General features: G+C 39.7%; 1 protein-coding gene across 1 annotated transcript in view; it reads left to right on the forward strand.

Annotated features, from left to right (window-relative positions):
- LOC134578158 (immunoglobulin superfamily member 1-like) overlaps nt 1-15,417 on the forward strand; it is a 53,868-nt gene extending 38,451 nt beyond the window's left edge. Inside the window, exons 5-6 of the mRNA XM_063437164.1 lie at nt 12,536-12,817; nt 15,116-15,417. Of these exons, the coding sequence (XP_063293234.1) occupies nt 12,536-12,817; nt 15,116-15,318 (485 nt within the window). The 3' untranslated portion in view covers nt 15,319-15,417. The remainder of the gene's footprint in view (nt 1-12,535; nt 12,818-15,115) is intronic.
- Nucleotides 15,418-16,002: the final 585 nt, after the last annotated feature.

Here is a 16,002-nt window from a genome sequence, read left to right on the forward strand (position 1 = left end):
TGTTCTGGTGACTATAGCGTCCCTTTAAGTAACACAATGTATTTGAACAGTTCAGTGCACAGTCCTAATCCGTACTTTACATTGTGTGAAGTCCTTTATTATGGTGCACATTTGTTCCAGATTGTTACCTTTTATTTTGTGACTTAGTTATATGTACATATGTGGTTGAGTGTATTATTTTATTTAAAATAAATACAACTTTGAAAACGAAAATAATCAAATGCAAACATTCTTAGAATACAGCATCCAGGTAACGTGCTGTTTTGCCTCACAAACATTAACAAATCTTCCGGTAGTCGTGGTTTATGGTGATGGAGCAATTATGCATTTCGCGGAACCAGTCAGCTTCATCAGATCACACAGACCAGCCCTAATATAGTTTTTTTTTTAAATAACTAAAGAAAGAGAGTGCAAGCAAACCTTAGGGGCACAATAGATCTAAATAGTATCCCTGCAGGTTTCTCGTACTATAACAGCAACCCTAGAAATAGTAAAATTTAACTTTTAATAGAAATATATTTAAAAGAAAGCAGAATCGCTATATAAAGATAAAAAACCGAGGGGAATAACAAAACGGAGATGTTCGCTAGACCGGTGTCGCCCCTATCGGGTAGTAACACCGGTGGTACAGGGATTTTAAGAGGTAAAAGTATAAACTGTATCAATTTACAAAATGTATAGCCCCCAACTCCTATCACCCAGTACCACCGTGATAACAAAATCCCCAACCCCTCGGCTATAAGAAAAAGTAGCCAAAAATTCTAGATGGCTAACTGTCTATATATCAATAAAATCAAAGAGGGTGGCTAAACTTGGAGAGAAGTATCAACTGCAGCATAGTTCCCTATCTAACTCCTCCACCCTCAGCTAATCTTGTCCCGACGCGCGTTTCGCCGAATATCGGCTCTTCCAAGGGAACCGGGTCTCGGTATAATGGTTGTTTAAATATCCCGCCCTCCATAGTGATTGGCGCTTCCTCTTGCCAGCACGATAGGAGGGGGTGGAGCCTAACTCTTCCAGCAGTTAACCCTTTGTAGCTGGGTATACAGTGAAAGAGTTGAATTATTATATAAATAAATTAATAATATAATAATGTAGTGCAATACAAATATACTAGGCAAGCGATATAGAATTTAACAGTAAACAAATATACCTTGTGTTGAAATTAAATGAAAAAATTTAGTAATGTAATGAAAAGGATACTTAGCAAGCAGTAAAGTAAAGCTGTATATATCATGATGCTGAGTTGTCAAAGACTAGTATCTCGAATAGTTCATAGAGGGGGGTCTGGTGGAAAACATTAAAAATTAATGCTCAGCAAATTATTTGTAACCAATTTGTTACCATGTTAACTTAAATTGCCCAATGTAGCCAGTGAGGAGTGAAAACACCTTTATTGCTATCTGAAACATATATAACCATAGTCTGTAGAATAATGAAAGGGAAGATGTCTTCTCCTAAAGATCATCTTGCTGAGTATATACTAAGCACAGGGCCGGATTAAGAGCCCAGTGGGCCTGGTGCTGATAATTATGATGGGCCTAATTACAAAATCTTATTGACCAACAACACTAAAACATTCCTACCTCCTAAGCGTCATGTATCTGATGGAGATGATGCCGTAGGGAAACTCATAGGATGCAACTATGAGAAAACACATACCCTTTGCTAATGCTCATGCTTTCATCTTTCAAGTAAACCCATACCCCCTAACAGCAGTGTCCAGTAAAGCAGGAAGTCTATGGATGTGGTAAAAGGGTGGGCTACTGACACAAATCACATAACCAGAACGGCCGAAAGGGCGAACATACACAAAAAGGGGGAATGCCTGTGTCCCTATGTCTCCCAGTCCCTTAGTGTTTGTGTCCTCAGGTCTCCCAGTGTCCCCATGTCACTAGGGGACATTGAGAGACATTGGGACACTGGGAGACATGGGGACACAGATACTAGGGAACACTGGGAGACCTGGGAAATCTGAGACTCTTGGGGACACTGGGTGACAGACACGAGGGGACACGGGGAGACATGGGGCACTGAGACACTGTGATATATAGGGGACACTGGAGACTTGATAAAAACCTGGGTACAGGTCAAAATGTTGCGGTGTCCAATAAACCTGCTTAAAGCTATCACAGTGAGTGCCTGAGATTTTTTATTTTATACTAGGGGACACTGTGTCTCCCTGTGTCTCCATGCCTCTGAGTGTCCCCATGTCGCCCAGTGTCGCCTAGTGTTTGTATCCCCATGTCTCCCAGTGTCCCTTAGAGTCTGTGTCCTCATGTCTCCCAGTGTCGTGATGTCAGTAGGACACTAGGGGACACTTAGAGACATGGGGACACTTAGAGACATGGGGACACTGGGAGACATGGGGCCACTGAGCCACTAGGGACAGTGGCTGGGAGACATGGGGACACAGACTAGGGGCCACTGGGAGACATGGGGCCACTGTGTCCCTAGTGTCTCAGGGTCATGAGTGGCCGAATGGGGAGGGTAAAGGGGGGTACTTGCCTCTCTCCTCCCCCCCCCCCCCCCCCGGATTTTTCAGCTTGTGCTGCTATTTTTCGTTTTAGTGTGAGAATACAGTGCAATACCAGCGCTGGCCAGTAGGAAGCTACAGCTTATCCCTACTCTCTCATGACTAAAAGTGCAGGGGAGCAGCACAGAGGCAGCCTACAGAGCAGGTAAGTGAGGCATGGGGGGTGGGGGAGACCGCATAGAGGAAGGTAAAGTAGAAGGAGCAGAAAGGTTCTGCAAGGGGCAGGAGGGGTCAGCAAGGGTAAAGTAGAAGGAGCAGCAAGGAGCAGGAGGGGTCAGCAAGGAGTAGAAAGGGTCTGCAAGAGGCAGGAGGGGTCAGCAAGGAATAGGAAGGGGCAGCAGGAAGGGATAGGGACGGTCTGCAAGGAGCAGGAGGGGTCACCAAGGAGTAGGAAGGGTCTGCAAGGACCAAGAGGGGTCAGCAAGGAGTAGGAAGAGGCAGCAAGGAGTAGGAAGAGGCAGCAAGGAGTAGGAAGAGGCAGCAAGGATCAGGAAGGGGCAGCAAGGATCAGGAAGGGGCAGCAAGGATCAGGAAGGGGCAGCAAGGAGTAGGAAGAGGCAGCAAGGAGTAGGAAGAGGCAGCAAGGAGTAGGAAGAGGCAGCAAGGAGTAGGAAGAGGGAGCAGGAAGGGTCTGCAAGGAGCAGGAAGGGTCTGCAAGGAGCAGGAAGGGTCTGCAAGGAGCAGGAAGGGTCTGCATGGAGTAGGAAGGGGAAGCATGGAGTAGGAAGGGGCAGCATGGAGTAGGAAGAGGCAGCAAGGAGCAGGAAGAGGCAGCAAGGAGCAGGCGGGGTTAGCAAGGAGTAGAACGGGTCTGCAAGGGGCAGGAGGGGTCAGCAAGGAGTAGTAAGGGTCTGCTAGGAGTAGGAAGGGGCAGCAAGGAGAAAGAAGGGGCAGAAAGGAGTAGGAAGGGTCTGCAAAAAGCAGGAAGAGTCTGCAAGGAGCAGGAAGGGTCTGCAAGGGGCAGGAGGGGTCAGCAAGGAGAAAGAAGGGGCAGAAAGGAGTAGGAAGGGGCAGCAAGGAGAAAGAAGGGGCAGAAAGGAGTAGGAAGGGTCTGCAAAAAGCAGGAAGAGTCTGCAAGGAGCAGGAAGGGTCTGCAAGGAGCAGGAAGGGTCTGCAAGGAGCAGGAAGGGTCTGCAAGGAGCAGGAAGGGTCTGCAAGGAGCAGGAAGGGGCAGCAAGGAGCAGGAAGGGGCAGGAAGAATCAGAAGGAACAGAAAGGATCAGCAAGGGGCTGCAAGAAGCTGGAAGGGGCAGAAAGAAGCAGGAAGGGCAGTAAGAAGCAGGAAGGGTCTGCAAGAAGCAGGAAGGGCCATCAAGGAGCAGGAAGGGATCAGAAAGAGAAAGGAGCAGAAGGGCGCAAAATAAGCAGAAAGTAGCAGAAAGGTAAAGGAGCAGAAGGAGCCTCAGAAGACAAAGAAGACTGTGTCAAATGAAGGAGGAGAAAATGAGATTGGAGCACTTCATTCTGGACACCACATCATAAGGCGTTGGTACCTGGGCCTGGCAGGAAAACTTTGTACCTTCTCATCTCCCCAGGTAAAAACAAACAATATCAGTGTTAATGTGTTCACTTTTATTTACTGAGTGTCAGGAAACACAGAAGGCCGCTGGGTAGGGGTGCCGCTGATTGGCTAGATTGGTCAGCTAGCACTCTAAGCCAATCAGTAGCTCCCTATTCATAAAAACGTAAAACATTTTTATGAATCGGGAACTAGCGATTGGCTTAGAGTGTCAGCTGACCACTCTAGCCAATCAGCGGCACCCATGCCCAACGTCAATCTGCACTTCCTGACACTCTGTTTCAGAAGTCGAATACCACTGAGCGACCTGGAGATCTGGAGCTGAAGGAAGCCTGGGGGTAACCCATTTGAGAGCGGTTTCCCCCCTTCAAAGAAAGAGCACCCAGGGGCCTCCTTGCATCACAGCATTTTCATTTAGATAGTTGTTATGGTGACCAGAATGTCCCTGTAATTTGATGAAAGGAACACTATAGTGTCAGGAATACAAACATATATTCCTGACACCATAGTTGTGAAAACGCTATTCATCCTTGCTTTATGTGAAAATGACTATGCTCCTTCCCTTTCATGACACTGTCAAAAAGGGGCCAAGCATGGATGTCATTACAATTATGCCCTCCCCACCCCCACCACGGAAAAATTCCTGCGGACGTCCATGCTCAGGGTCCCCATGTTCCCCAGTGTCCCAATGTCTCAGTGTCCCCATGTCTTGGAGCTGCTGTCTGGACTCTCTGTGCAGAGCTGCTCCCCCGCGGATCAGTGAGTAGAGAGAGGCAGGGAGGGAGATAACGTAACTTCTTATCACTGCCTCTCTCCACACAAACAGCGACCCCTACTGGCCGGCGCTGGTATTGCAGAATAATCTATGTTTATACTGAGACAGACATTTGTATTGCCGGTATTACTGCAATACCGGCACCGGCTAGGCAGCCTCAAATACCTGAGAAATACTTCTGAGAAATACCTGGCAACCCTAAGAAATACATGAGAAATACCTGGCAACCCTAAGAGTAGTGTGTAAAAAAAAAAAAAAAAAAAAAATTTTTTTTTTTTTTAAACCAATGGGCCTATTCCATGGGCCTGGGCCTGGAGCTGCAGCTCCATCAGCCCCTATGTTAATCCGGCCCTGACTAAGCAGGATATCTAATGATAATAAAGAGTCAAACTCAACTCACATTAGCTGCAGATTGTTGGAATCAATTTCCAACAGTTCCAATAATAGTCCAGTGTGTCCTAGTCACAAATAGAGAGAGTAAATAGGGCAAATGTCACTCTGTCTATCCATGTTAGAAAATAGTTGTCTTGATTGGTGACTGAACAAATTAAAATAAAATCATAGTCACAACCTAATCACTTGGTTTTTTTTTTTATATATATATATATACAACTTAACATTACAGGGAGTGCAGAATTATTAGGCAAATTAGTATTTTGACCACATCATCCTCTTTATGCATGTTGTCTTACTCCAAGCTGTATAGGCTCGAAAGCCTACTACCAATTAAGCATATTAGGTGATGTGCATATCTGTAATGAGAAGGGGTGTGGTCTAATGACATCAACACCCTATATCAGGTGTGCATAATTATTAGGCAACTTCCTTTCCTTTGGCAAAATGGGTCAAAAGAAGGACTTGACAGGCTCATAAAAGTCAAAAATAGTGAGATATCTTGCAGAGGGATGCAGCACTCTTAAACTTGCAAAGCTTCTGAAGCGTGATCATCGAACAATCAAGCGTTTCATTCAAAATAGTCAACAGGGTCGCAAGAAGCGTGTGGAAAAAGCATGGCGCAAAATAACTGCCCATGAACTGAGAAAAGTCAAGCGTGCAGCTGCCAAGATGCCACTTGCCACCAGTTTGGCCATATTTCAGAGCTGCAACATCACTGGAGTGCCCAAAAGCACAAGGTGTGCAATACTCAGAGACATGGCCAAGGTAAGAAAGGCTGAAAGACGACCACCACTGAACAAGACACACAAGCTGAAACGTCAAGACTGGGCCAAGAAATATCTCAAGACTGATTTTTCTAAGGTTTTATGGACTGATGAAATGAGAGTGAGTCTTGATGGGCCAGATGGATGGGCCCGTGGATGGATTGGTAAAGGGCAGAGAGCTCCAGTCCGACTCAGACGCCAGCAAGGTGGAGGTGGAGTACTGGTTTGGGCTGGTATCATCAAAGATGAGCTTGTGGGGACTTTTCGTGGTTGAGGATGGAGTCAAGCTCAACTCCCAGTCCTACTGCCAGTTTCTGGAAGACACCTTCTTCAAGCAGTGGTACAGGAAGAAGTCTGCATCCTTCAAGAAAAACATGATTTTCATGCAGGACAATGCTCCATCACACGCGTCCAAGTACTCCACAGCGTGGCTGGCAAGAAAGGGTATAAAAGAAGAAAATCTAATGACATGGCCTCCTTGTTCACCTGATCTGAACCCCATTGAGAACCTGTGGTCCATCATCAAATGTGAGATTTACAAGGAGGGAAAACAGTACACCTCTCTGAACAGTGTCTGGGAGGCTGTGGTTGCTTCTGCACGCAATGTTGATGGTGAACAGATCAAAACACTGACAGAATCCATGGATGGCAGGCTTTTGAGTGTCCTTGCAAAGAAAGGTGGCTATATTGGTCACTGATTTGTTTTTGTTTTGTTTTTGAATGTCAGAAATGTATATTTGTGAATGTTGAGATGTTATATTGGTTTCACTGGTAAAAATAAATAATTGAAATGGGTATATATTTGTTTTTTGTTAAGTTGCCTAATAATTATGCACAGTAATAGTCACCTGCACACACAGATATCCCCCTAAAATAGCTATAACTAAAAACAAACTAAAAACTACTTCCAAAAATATTCAGCTTTGATATTAATGAGTTTTTTGGGTTCATTGAGAACATGGTTGTTGTTCAATAATAAAATTAATCCTCAAAAATACAACTTGCCTAATAATTCTGCACTCCCTGTATGTACATGGGATGTTAAAACTTGATATTAAGCTAAGGGAAAGCCTTATTGTGGTTCCAAATAGTATATAAGAACCTGATTTGAAAAAAGAGAAACTTGCACACTTTATGAGTGAATGAATGGAGTAAAATTAAACTCCTCATGCAGTCCTTTAGGGCAAAGTGTTTGAAATAAGTAAATCCAACGAGACTCTGCCTTAAGTAGAGAAATGTTGATATCTCTTCTACGATCATTGAGGAATATTTTTTGGATTACCTGAAACTTGAGTACACTGGGTTCTGATGCATGATTTATTGTACATGTTTGGCAATTGGAGTATCAACATGTAGATTGGTGATGGAATTAATATACAGTTACATAGTTACATATAGTTACATAGCTGAAAAGAGACTTGCGTTCATCAAGTTCAGCCTTCCTCACATATGTTTTTGCTGTTGATCCAAAAGAAGGCAAAAAACCTAGTCTGAATCGCTCCCAATTTTGCCATAAACTAGGAAAAAAATTCCTTCTTGACCCCAAAATAGCAGTCAGATGTCTCCTTGGATCAAGCATCTATTACCCCAATAATTAGAAATGATATCCCTGTATGTTATGTTTTTGCAAGTATTTATCCAATTGCAGTTTAAACATCTGTAATGACTCTGACAAAACCACCTCTTCAGGCAGAGAATTCCATATCCTTATTACTCTTACTGTAAAAAAACCTTTTCTTTGCCTTAGATGAAATCTCCTTTCTTCCAGCCTAAATGTGTGACCTCGTGTCCTATGTATAGCCCTATTTATGAATAGGTTTCCAGATAAAGGTTTGTACTGGCCCCGAATATATTTGTATAATATTATCATATCCCCTCTCAGGCGCCATTTTTCCAAACTAAACAGATTTAAATTTTTTCATAACTAAAATGCTCCATTTCTTTTATCAATTTTGTAGCTTTTGTAGCTCGTCTCTGGACTTTTTCTAGTACCATAATATCTTTCTTTAGAACAGGCGCCCAAAATTGCACAGCATATTCAAGGTGTGGTCTTACCAGCGATTTATAAAGAGGCAAAATTATATTTTCATCCCGAGAATTTATGCCCCTATTTATACATGACAAAACCTTACTGGCCTTAGCAACTGCAGATTGACATTGCATATTGCTGCCTAATTTGTTTTCTATCACAATTCCCAAATCCTTCCCGTGTGTGGTTATCCCTAGTTCACTACCATTTAGGGTGTAAATTGCTTGTGCATTCTTAACCCCGAAGTGCATAACTTTGCATTTCTCTACGTTAAATTTAATCTGCCATTTTAGTGCCCAGTCCCCCAATCTATCCAAATCCCTCTGCAGCAAAGCAATATCCTGCTCACATTTTATTACTTTACAAAGTTTTGTGTCATCTGCAAACACTGATACATGGCTTTCAATGCCTATTTCAAGATCATTTATAAATATGTTAAATAGAAGTGGTCCCAAAGCAGAACCCTGAGGGATACCACTTACCACTTTTGTCCAGCCTGAAAATTTAACATTAATGACAACTCGTTGTACTCTGTCCTTAAGCCAATGTTCTACCCAAGCACAATAATATTCATCTAGACCACGGGTGGGGAACCTTCGGCTCTCCAGATGTTTTGGACTACACCTCCCATGATGCTTTGCCAGCATTATGTGTGTAAGAGCATTATGGGGATGTAGTCCACAACATCTGGAGAGCTATACTTCTACTTACTTCTTCGTAGAATGCAATTAGGTTAGTTTGACATGACCTATGTTTCATAAAACCATGCTGATTATTAGGTATGTGCATGGGGAAAATATTCGGCTCGGTTCGGCATTCCGAAATTCGGGACTTCATCAATTCAGGACTTCGGCGATTTGGCACTTCGGAACTTCGGCAACTTCGGCACTTGAACACTTTGGCACTTCGGAACTTCGCCACTTCGGCAACTTCGGCACTTCGGATCTTAGACACTTCAGAACTTCGGCAACTTCGGAACTTCGGCAACTTCAGAACTCCGGCATTTTGGGACTTTTGTTGCAGCCGCTTGGTAGATAACTCCTTAATTCCCACGGTATTAGGGAGTTATCTACCAAAAGGCTGAAAGACCTTAATTGGTCTTTCAGCCAAATTTACTAATACTATAAATTACTTATTATTAGTAAATTGTACCCCTACGCGCAATACCATGAGTAGGGGCATGTCTATTAAACATTGAACCTGTTTTTAATCTTTCAAGATTCTTTTCTTTCAGGAAGTGTTCCGGAGGATTGGAGGAAGGCAGATGTGGTTCCTATATTCAAAAAGGGTTCACAATCCTTGCCTGGAAATATTAGACCTGTGAGCTTAACTTCTGTGGCTGGTAAAATATTTGAAAGGTTATTAAGGGTTAATATTCAAGAATTCCTTGAGAAGAACATGGTTATCAGCAAAAATCAACACGGTTTTATGTAGCACAGGTCGTGTCAAACTAACTTGATTGCATTCTACGAAGAAGTAAGTAGAAGTATAGATCAGGGTGTTGCAGTTGATGTGATCTATTTGGATTTTGCCAAGGCATTTGATACAGTTCCACACAGAAGATTAGTGTTCAAACTCAAGGAAATCGGTCTAGATGAAAATGCTTGTTCTCGGGTAGAACATTGGCTTAAAAACAAAGACAAAGAGTACAAAGAGTTGTCGTTAATGGTAAATTTTCGAGCTGGACAGAAGTGGCAAGTGGTGTCCCTCAGGGGTCTGTTCTGGGACCCCTTCTATTTAACATGTTTATAAATGATCTTGAAGACAGCATTGAAAGTCATGTTTCAGTGTTTGCAGATGACACAAAACTTTGTAAAATAATACAATGTGAGCAAGATATTACTTTGCTGCAGAGGGATTTAGATAGACTGGAGAACTGGGCACTCAAATGGCAGATGAAATTTAATGTTGAAAAATACAAAGTTATGCACTTTGGCGTAAATAATACACAAGCAACGTATACCCTTAATGGAAGCGAATTAGGGATAACAACACACGAAAAGGACTTGGGAATTGTTATAGACAACAAACTATGCAACAATGTGCAATGTCAATCAGCAGTGGCCAAGGCCAGTAGGGTATTGTCATGCATGAAAAAGGGCATTCATTCTCGGGACGAGAATATCATTTTGCCTCTTTATAAATCACTGGTAAGACCACACATCGAATATGCTGTGCAATTTTGGGCACCTGTTCTAAAGAAGGATATTATGGCACTAGAAAATGTGCAGAGGCGGGCTACAAGATTAATAAAAGGAATGGAACATATCAGCTATGAAGAAAGGTTAACAAATGTAAACCTATTTAGTTTAGAAAAACGTCGCCTGAGAGGGGATATGATAACATTATACAAATATATTCGGGGCCAATACAAACCATTGTGTGGAAATCTATTCACAAACCGGACTTTACATAGGACACGAGGTCATGCGTTTAGACTAGAATAAAGAAGATTTCATCTAAGGCAAAGGAAAGGTTTTTTTTTACTGTAAGAACAATCAGGATGTGGAATTCTCTGCCTGAAGAAGTGGTTTTATCAGAGTCCATACAGATGTTCAAATAGCTACTAGATGCATACTTGCAAAACCAGAATATTCAAGGATATAATCTTTCAATGTAGGGTAATAACTGCTTGATCCAAGGATAAATCTGACTGGCATTCTGGGGTCAAGAAGGAATATTTTTCCTAGCTTGTTGCAAAATTGGAAGTGCTTCAAACTGTTTTTTTTTGCCTTCTTTTGGATCAACAGCAAAAAACATATGTGAGGAAGGCTGAACTTGATGGACGCAAGTCTCTTTTCAGCTATGTAACTATGTAACTATGTAACTAGTTCTTTGGTAAGCTGTCTTTAAAATCCTGTTAGGATAGCTCAGATTCTTAAATCTTTTTCTTAGTTCCTTGGCTTCCTTTTCTTCCTGGTTAGAGCAATTCCTTTTCACTCTTAGATATTGTCCATAAGGTATATTGGCTTTTACATGATGTGGATGGAAACTCTGCCAGTGAAGCAAACTATTTGTTGCCGTTGGTTTCCTAAATAGTGACGTGGTGATTTCACCATCGTCGAGAATAATTTTCAAATCCAGGAAGACCAGTTGTCTCTCGTCTATGACATGAGTGAGTTGTAGATTCATTTGATTTTCATTGAGTGTGTCTACCATTTCCTTGAACAATGAAAAAGAGCCTAACCAGAAGATTAACACGTCATCTATATAACGATACTAGGTGCACACGACGATCCCATGGTAGTGCCTCTTAGTTGTAAAAAATACTTCCCATTGAATGTGAAGTAATTGTGTGTTAATACGAATTTTAGTAAAGTCAGAATGAAATGTTGTTTTTGTTCATTGAATGTCTTGGCCTTTTCCAAAAAGTAGGCGACACCTGCTAATCCTTTGTCATGTGGAATATTATTATACAGTGCCACCACGTCCAGACTTGCCAAAGACGTATATGGAGGCAGTGTGAAGTTTTCCAAGGCCAACAGGGTCTGTTTGGTATCTCGTATGTGGGACTTGTATATAGTAATTCATTTTTAAAAATGATCTACAGTATCTTGTATCAATGAAATCTCAGGGTACTTGTACTTACTGATCCCAAATCTATTAAAAGAAAAATCTCACTAATACAGTTATTGTGAAAGATCTGTTGCCATGGTAATTGAAGTACCCACTTTGACTGAGTGTTTTTTCACATATCACACAGTTTGTAGTATCATTACCAGTTGTTGTGCTGAGCACTGTATACACTATTGGTTGCAGTAGTTGATTAGAATCCTTATCATTATTTTATTATTTGTTATTGTGTTTCCATTCTAGCTTTTCATTTGAGTACTTTATTATTTTGTATTTTACATTTTTGTGATTAGTTAATAAACACAACTGTTACACTTACTGTTACCCCCCCCCCTCCGCTGTCCCACAAAATAGAAATAAAGCCTGCTAAAAACATGTAATGACAGCAGCCAACTGGTACTCCAGATTTCAATGGTTGTTCTGATGAGATCCTAATATTCTACTATGCAAGGAGGAGAAATGGATCTTTTAATTGCCTGATGTCTCTTATTACCATCTCATATCTAAGGCTTCTAATTATTATTTTTTTTATAAGCTTTCCAAATGATTTACTATTTTGGATGACATTTTTTAAAATATTTTATATTTCGATAACTATTTTATTATTTTGATATTTCTGAAATGTTGAATTTTTTTTAGATATTTGATAATTTTTTGATATTTTAATACTTTGAAAAATAATTCTAAAAGTGTATCCAACAATATTAAATCTTTCTAAAAGCTAATTCAGCAATATTAAGTCCAAGCCTACGTTAGATGTTATTTATTATATTTTAATAAAAATATGCTGGATATATTGACAGTTTTTGAACACAAGGTTTTAGTGTGCACTCAACCAACATACATGTGTGTCCAGATTTATCTAATGCATGCCTTACAATGTTGCAGAGTCCTTTCAATTCTAATCTATCTGTATTTCCTGTAATCTCTATGTAATTTTTAGATCTGCCTAGGCCTTCAATCTCTTTTGACTTTGTTCAGAATGAGAGTGAAAAAGTTAATATCTACTGTGAATCCCCATATCAACACAAAGGCAAAATGTGGTTTCAGCTACTGAACAGCAGCAAAGATATAGTGTATGAAACCGAAAAAGAAAAAAACTACGCAGAATTCACCATTTACAGACCAGAGCATTTTCAAATGAAATATTATTGTGTTTATCGTATACGCATCAGGCAAGATTTTGCTGATTCTGTGATCAGTGACCCTCTAATCATCAGTGACCGTAAGTGTTATTAAGTAATTAGTTCAAGAAAAAAATGTTTAAATAATTAAATTCTTTAAGTGGATCTGTCAATATCGAGGGTCTTTCCGTATTTAAAAAAAAAAAAAACACAAACAAAACCTCAGTCTTTACCGTAAGACAAAGCAGTACGTACTTACCTTATGGTTTCTTTGGATTGCTTTGGAAGATCAATGAAATGTAATATTTTTTTATCTTCATGAAATACAGAAAAGTGACAGGATCTGCTTTAAGTTCATTTGGTAACCAGTGAACATAACTGTACTGTAATTAAGTGAAAAGAAAATGTAATGCTATAAAAAGTGATGTTGACAACATAATACATTGAGTCATAAACCAGGAACAACCAGAACCAATTTCATTTTTTTTCTTCTGTATGTTTCAGACACTTTTTTTTTTTTTTTTAATATACATTTAGATTGAGTAGAAAATAATAACATGCATTCAGTACTGATTGGTCAGCAGTAGCATTGGGCATTAACGCGGTACATCAGTACATAGGATTCATTGGAAAGAAAGATATAATACATAGTCATGGTCGCCTGAATAAAACATTGATTCGGACAGAAACAATGATGCAAGAAAATATATATTTTTTTAGCTGGGGCGTGAACACTATATGAAACAATCGCTCCTTATGGGGCAACATAGTAGTCAAGTCAAGTTGAGTACCATGTATGAAAATTGACAAAAATCAATGGAATGAGTCTAAGATAAAGACTTGTTAAAGAGGAACAGGGATGGAAATCGACTTATGAGTTAAAACTCAATGAGTCCTTCATGGGGACTGGGAACGAAGGGTTGACACCTGGGATAGGAGATAGGCTGTTCATACGTGCATGGACATTAGGGTGCAATCTGCATCAGTCTAAGGTGTGGCCCAGAAGGGCTTGTTTTTTGAGGAAGGAGAGCCAAGGATCCCAAGTTTGCTTATACTGAGAATATTTGTGAGCCACTAAGAATTCCTTTGGGTGTGTTAGTGATAGCAGTACGTCATCCGCGTTTGCAGAAACTACAAATTGCTGACCCTTTTAGACTCCTAATTCTAACCGTTACTCATCTATAATAGTGCATTTTGTCATGTTGAAGTTGGAGCTATATATTCACACCAGCTAGATATTATATTGCTCATATATATGGAAACTCTACCTTATACTGAATGCATGTGCTGGGGTTTTAAATTAAACAGAATCATATACATTTTCAAAAAATAGAGTTTATTATTGTCATATACTAGGAGCTGCCACACTATCACATGTGTTCTTATAATATGATTATGTGCAGTGTATGTATCGTTTCTGTTTGTCTTTGAGCTTTGTTTTTATCCAGTCCATTAAAGGTTTAATACAAGCATCTGTTTTTAGATGCAATATGTTCTAATTATATGCGTATTGAGTTACGGTATTTGTAGTTTTGCTGTCTCAATATATTACTTACACTGATTATGCAAATCTTATTAACTGTACAACTGTATTTTAACCACAATCTCAATGTAGATATTATGCTTTTAAAATGGATTTAATAAGCAAAAACTGTATATACTTTTTTCATTCTGCGCACTATAAATTTATAACAAAATAATAATAATAATATATGTTTTATATATATATACACACACACACACACACACACACACATATGTACAATGATTTATAAAATGGCAACAAATTCTGCAGTGTTGTACAATATATATATATATATATATATATATATATATATACACACATACAATGCTCACTCTATGATTATAATAACTTAAAGAGACACTCGCCTCTATTGTTATTGTAGAAGTAGAGAGACCATGTCAGACCACATTGATTTATCAACTAGGAGTCACACCTCCTGGTCTATGGGTATGATTGTGTCCCATAAATTCCTATCCTCCGTCCATGCTTCTTATAACAGCTATGTTAATTTTGTAAAAATAAAAAAATACTTTATTAGTAAAGTAGTTAATAACATCACATGAGGATAAGATTTGTATTTTTTCCACAGCATATAAACCCCCAAAGTTATACTATTTATGTCATAGAATCAAATACAATCCCAGGTTTACTGGAAAAGAGAGCAAATGTTAATTAAGACATTTAAAAAAAAAAAATACTTTTAGAGAGGCACTGTAAGAGAAAGTGTTCTAACTTAGAAATACACATTGATAACATGCATGTGCATATATTAACTTTGGGTTCCCAGAAATGCTAAACCATAAATATATATAAATAGACAATACATATAAATGCTAGACAAGAAGAATTAATATTGTATTGTTCCGTTTTCCAGTGATGAACTTTACCACGGCAAATATGATTCGTCTGCTTCTCTCGGTGGTGATTCTCATTCTCATTGGAATTATCATTTGGAATCACTTTAATGATTTTCAGAAAACAAAAGAATTCCCTGCTAAACTGCCTACTATTCAGGACAAACTTGACCGATATATTGAAGAACCACATGTGGTGTCTGAAAGCAAAACAGAGGAATAGACTGTCGTAATGTAAAATGGTGAAACAAACCCTTTGTTGCTTAAATGTGAATTTACGCACTTTTTTTCTTTGTCAACGGATATGCAGTGCAAAGTCTGAAATAAAGATCTAACACTTTAGATATGTAAGACAATTCTAACACACGTGCATAACTAAATTAACACAGTTAAGTAGATGACTACTTATAACCAACTAGCATGTATACGCAGTTTAACTAATAGGACGGTTGGAACACAATGGCATAGCTAACTTAAAAAAGTGAGAGAAGCACATGAAGACAGGTAATACTATTACTAATATTATTTAAAAGGGATATAAAAAAATATATAATAGGGAGAATCATATATTGACCTATAACCAACCTGGATAGTTTTGGGGCCAGCATATGTACCACTCAGATGATTCCTAGCCTTGGGGTATAAAGAACAGGATGGTCCAGGTACTCAAGGTGTGTAAATAAGGCAGACGATTGACCAAGGTCTAACCAGCCTTAGGTTTAGCTAAGCACCTTGTTTGAGGAGGGAGTGCAGGAGACCCCTTGTTTCTGTAGCCTTTGGCTATAGGCGACTGATTCATAAAGTCCCTCAAAGACTTTTCTCACACTGTGCAGTGGATAGGGGTTTGCATGAGTCAACAAAAAATTGGAATGGGAAAGGTTTGTTTATGGTCCATTGTGCGATTCTC

Source organism: Pelobates fuscus, chromosome 11, assembly GCF_036172605.1.
Source record: "Pelobates fuscus isolate aPelFus1 chromosome 11, aPelFus1.pri, whole genome shotgun sequence".
Classification (NCBI taxonomy): Eukaryota; Metazoa; Chordata; class Amphibia; order Anura; family Pelobatidae; genus Pelobates; species Pelobates fuscus.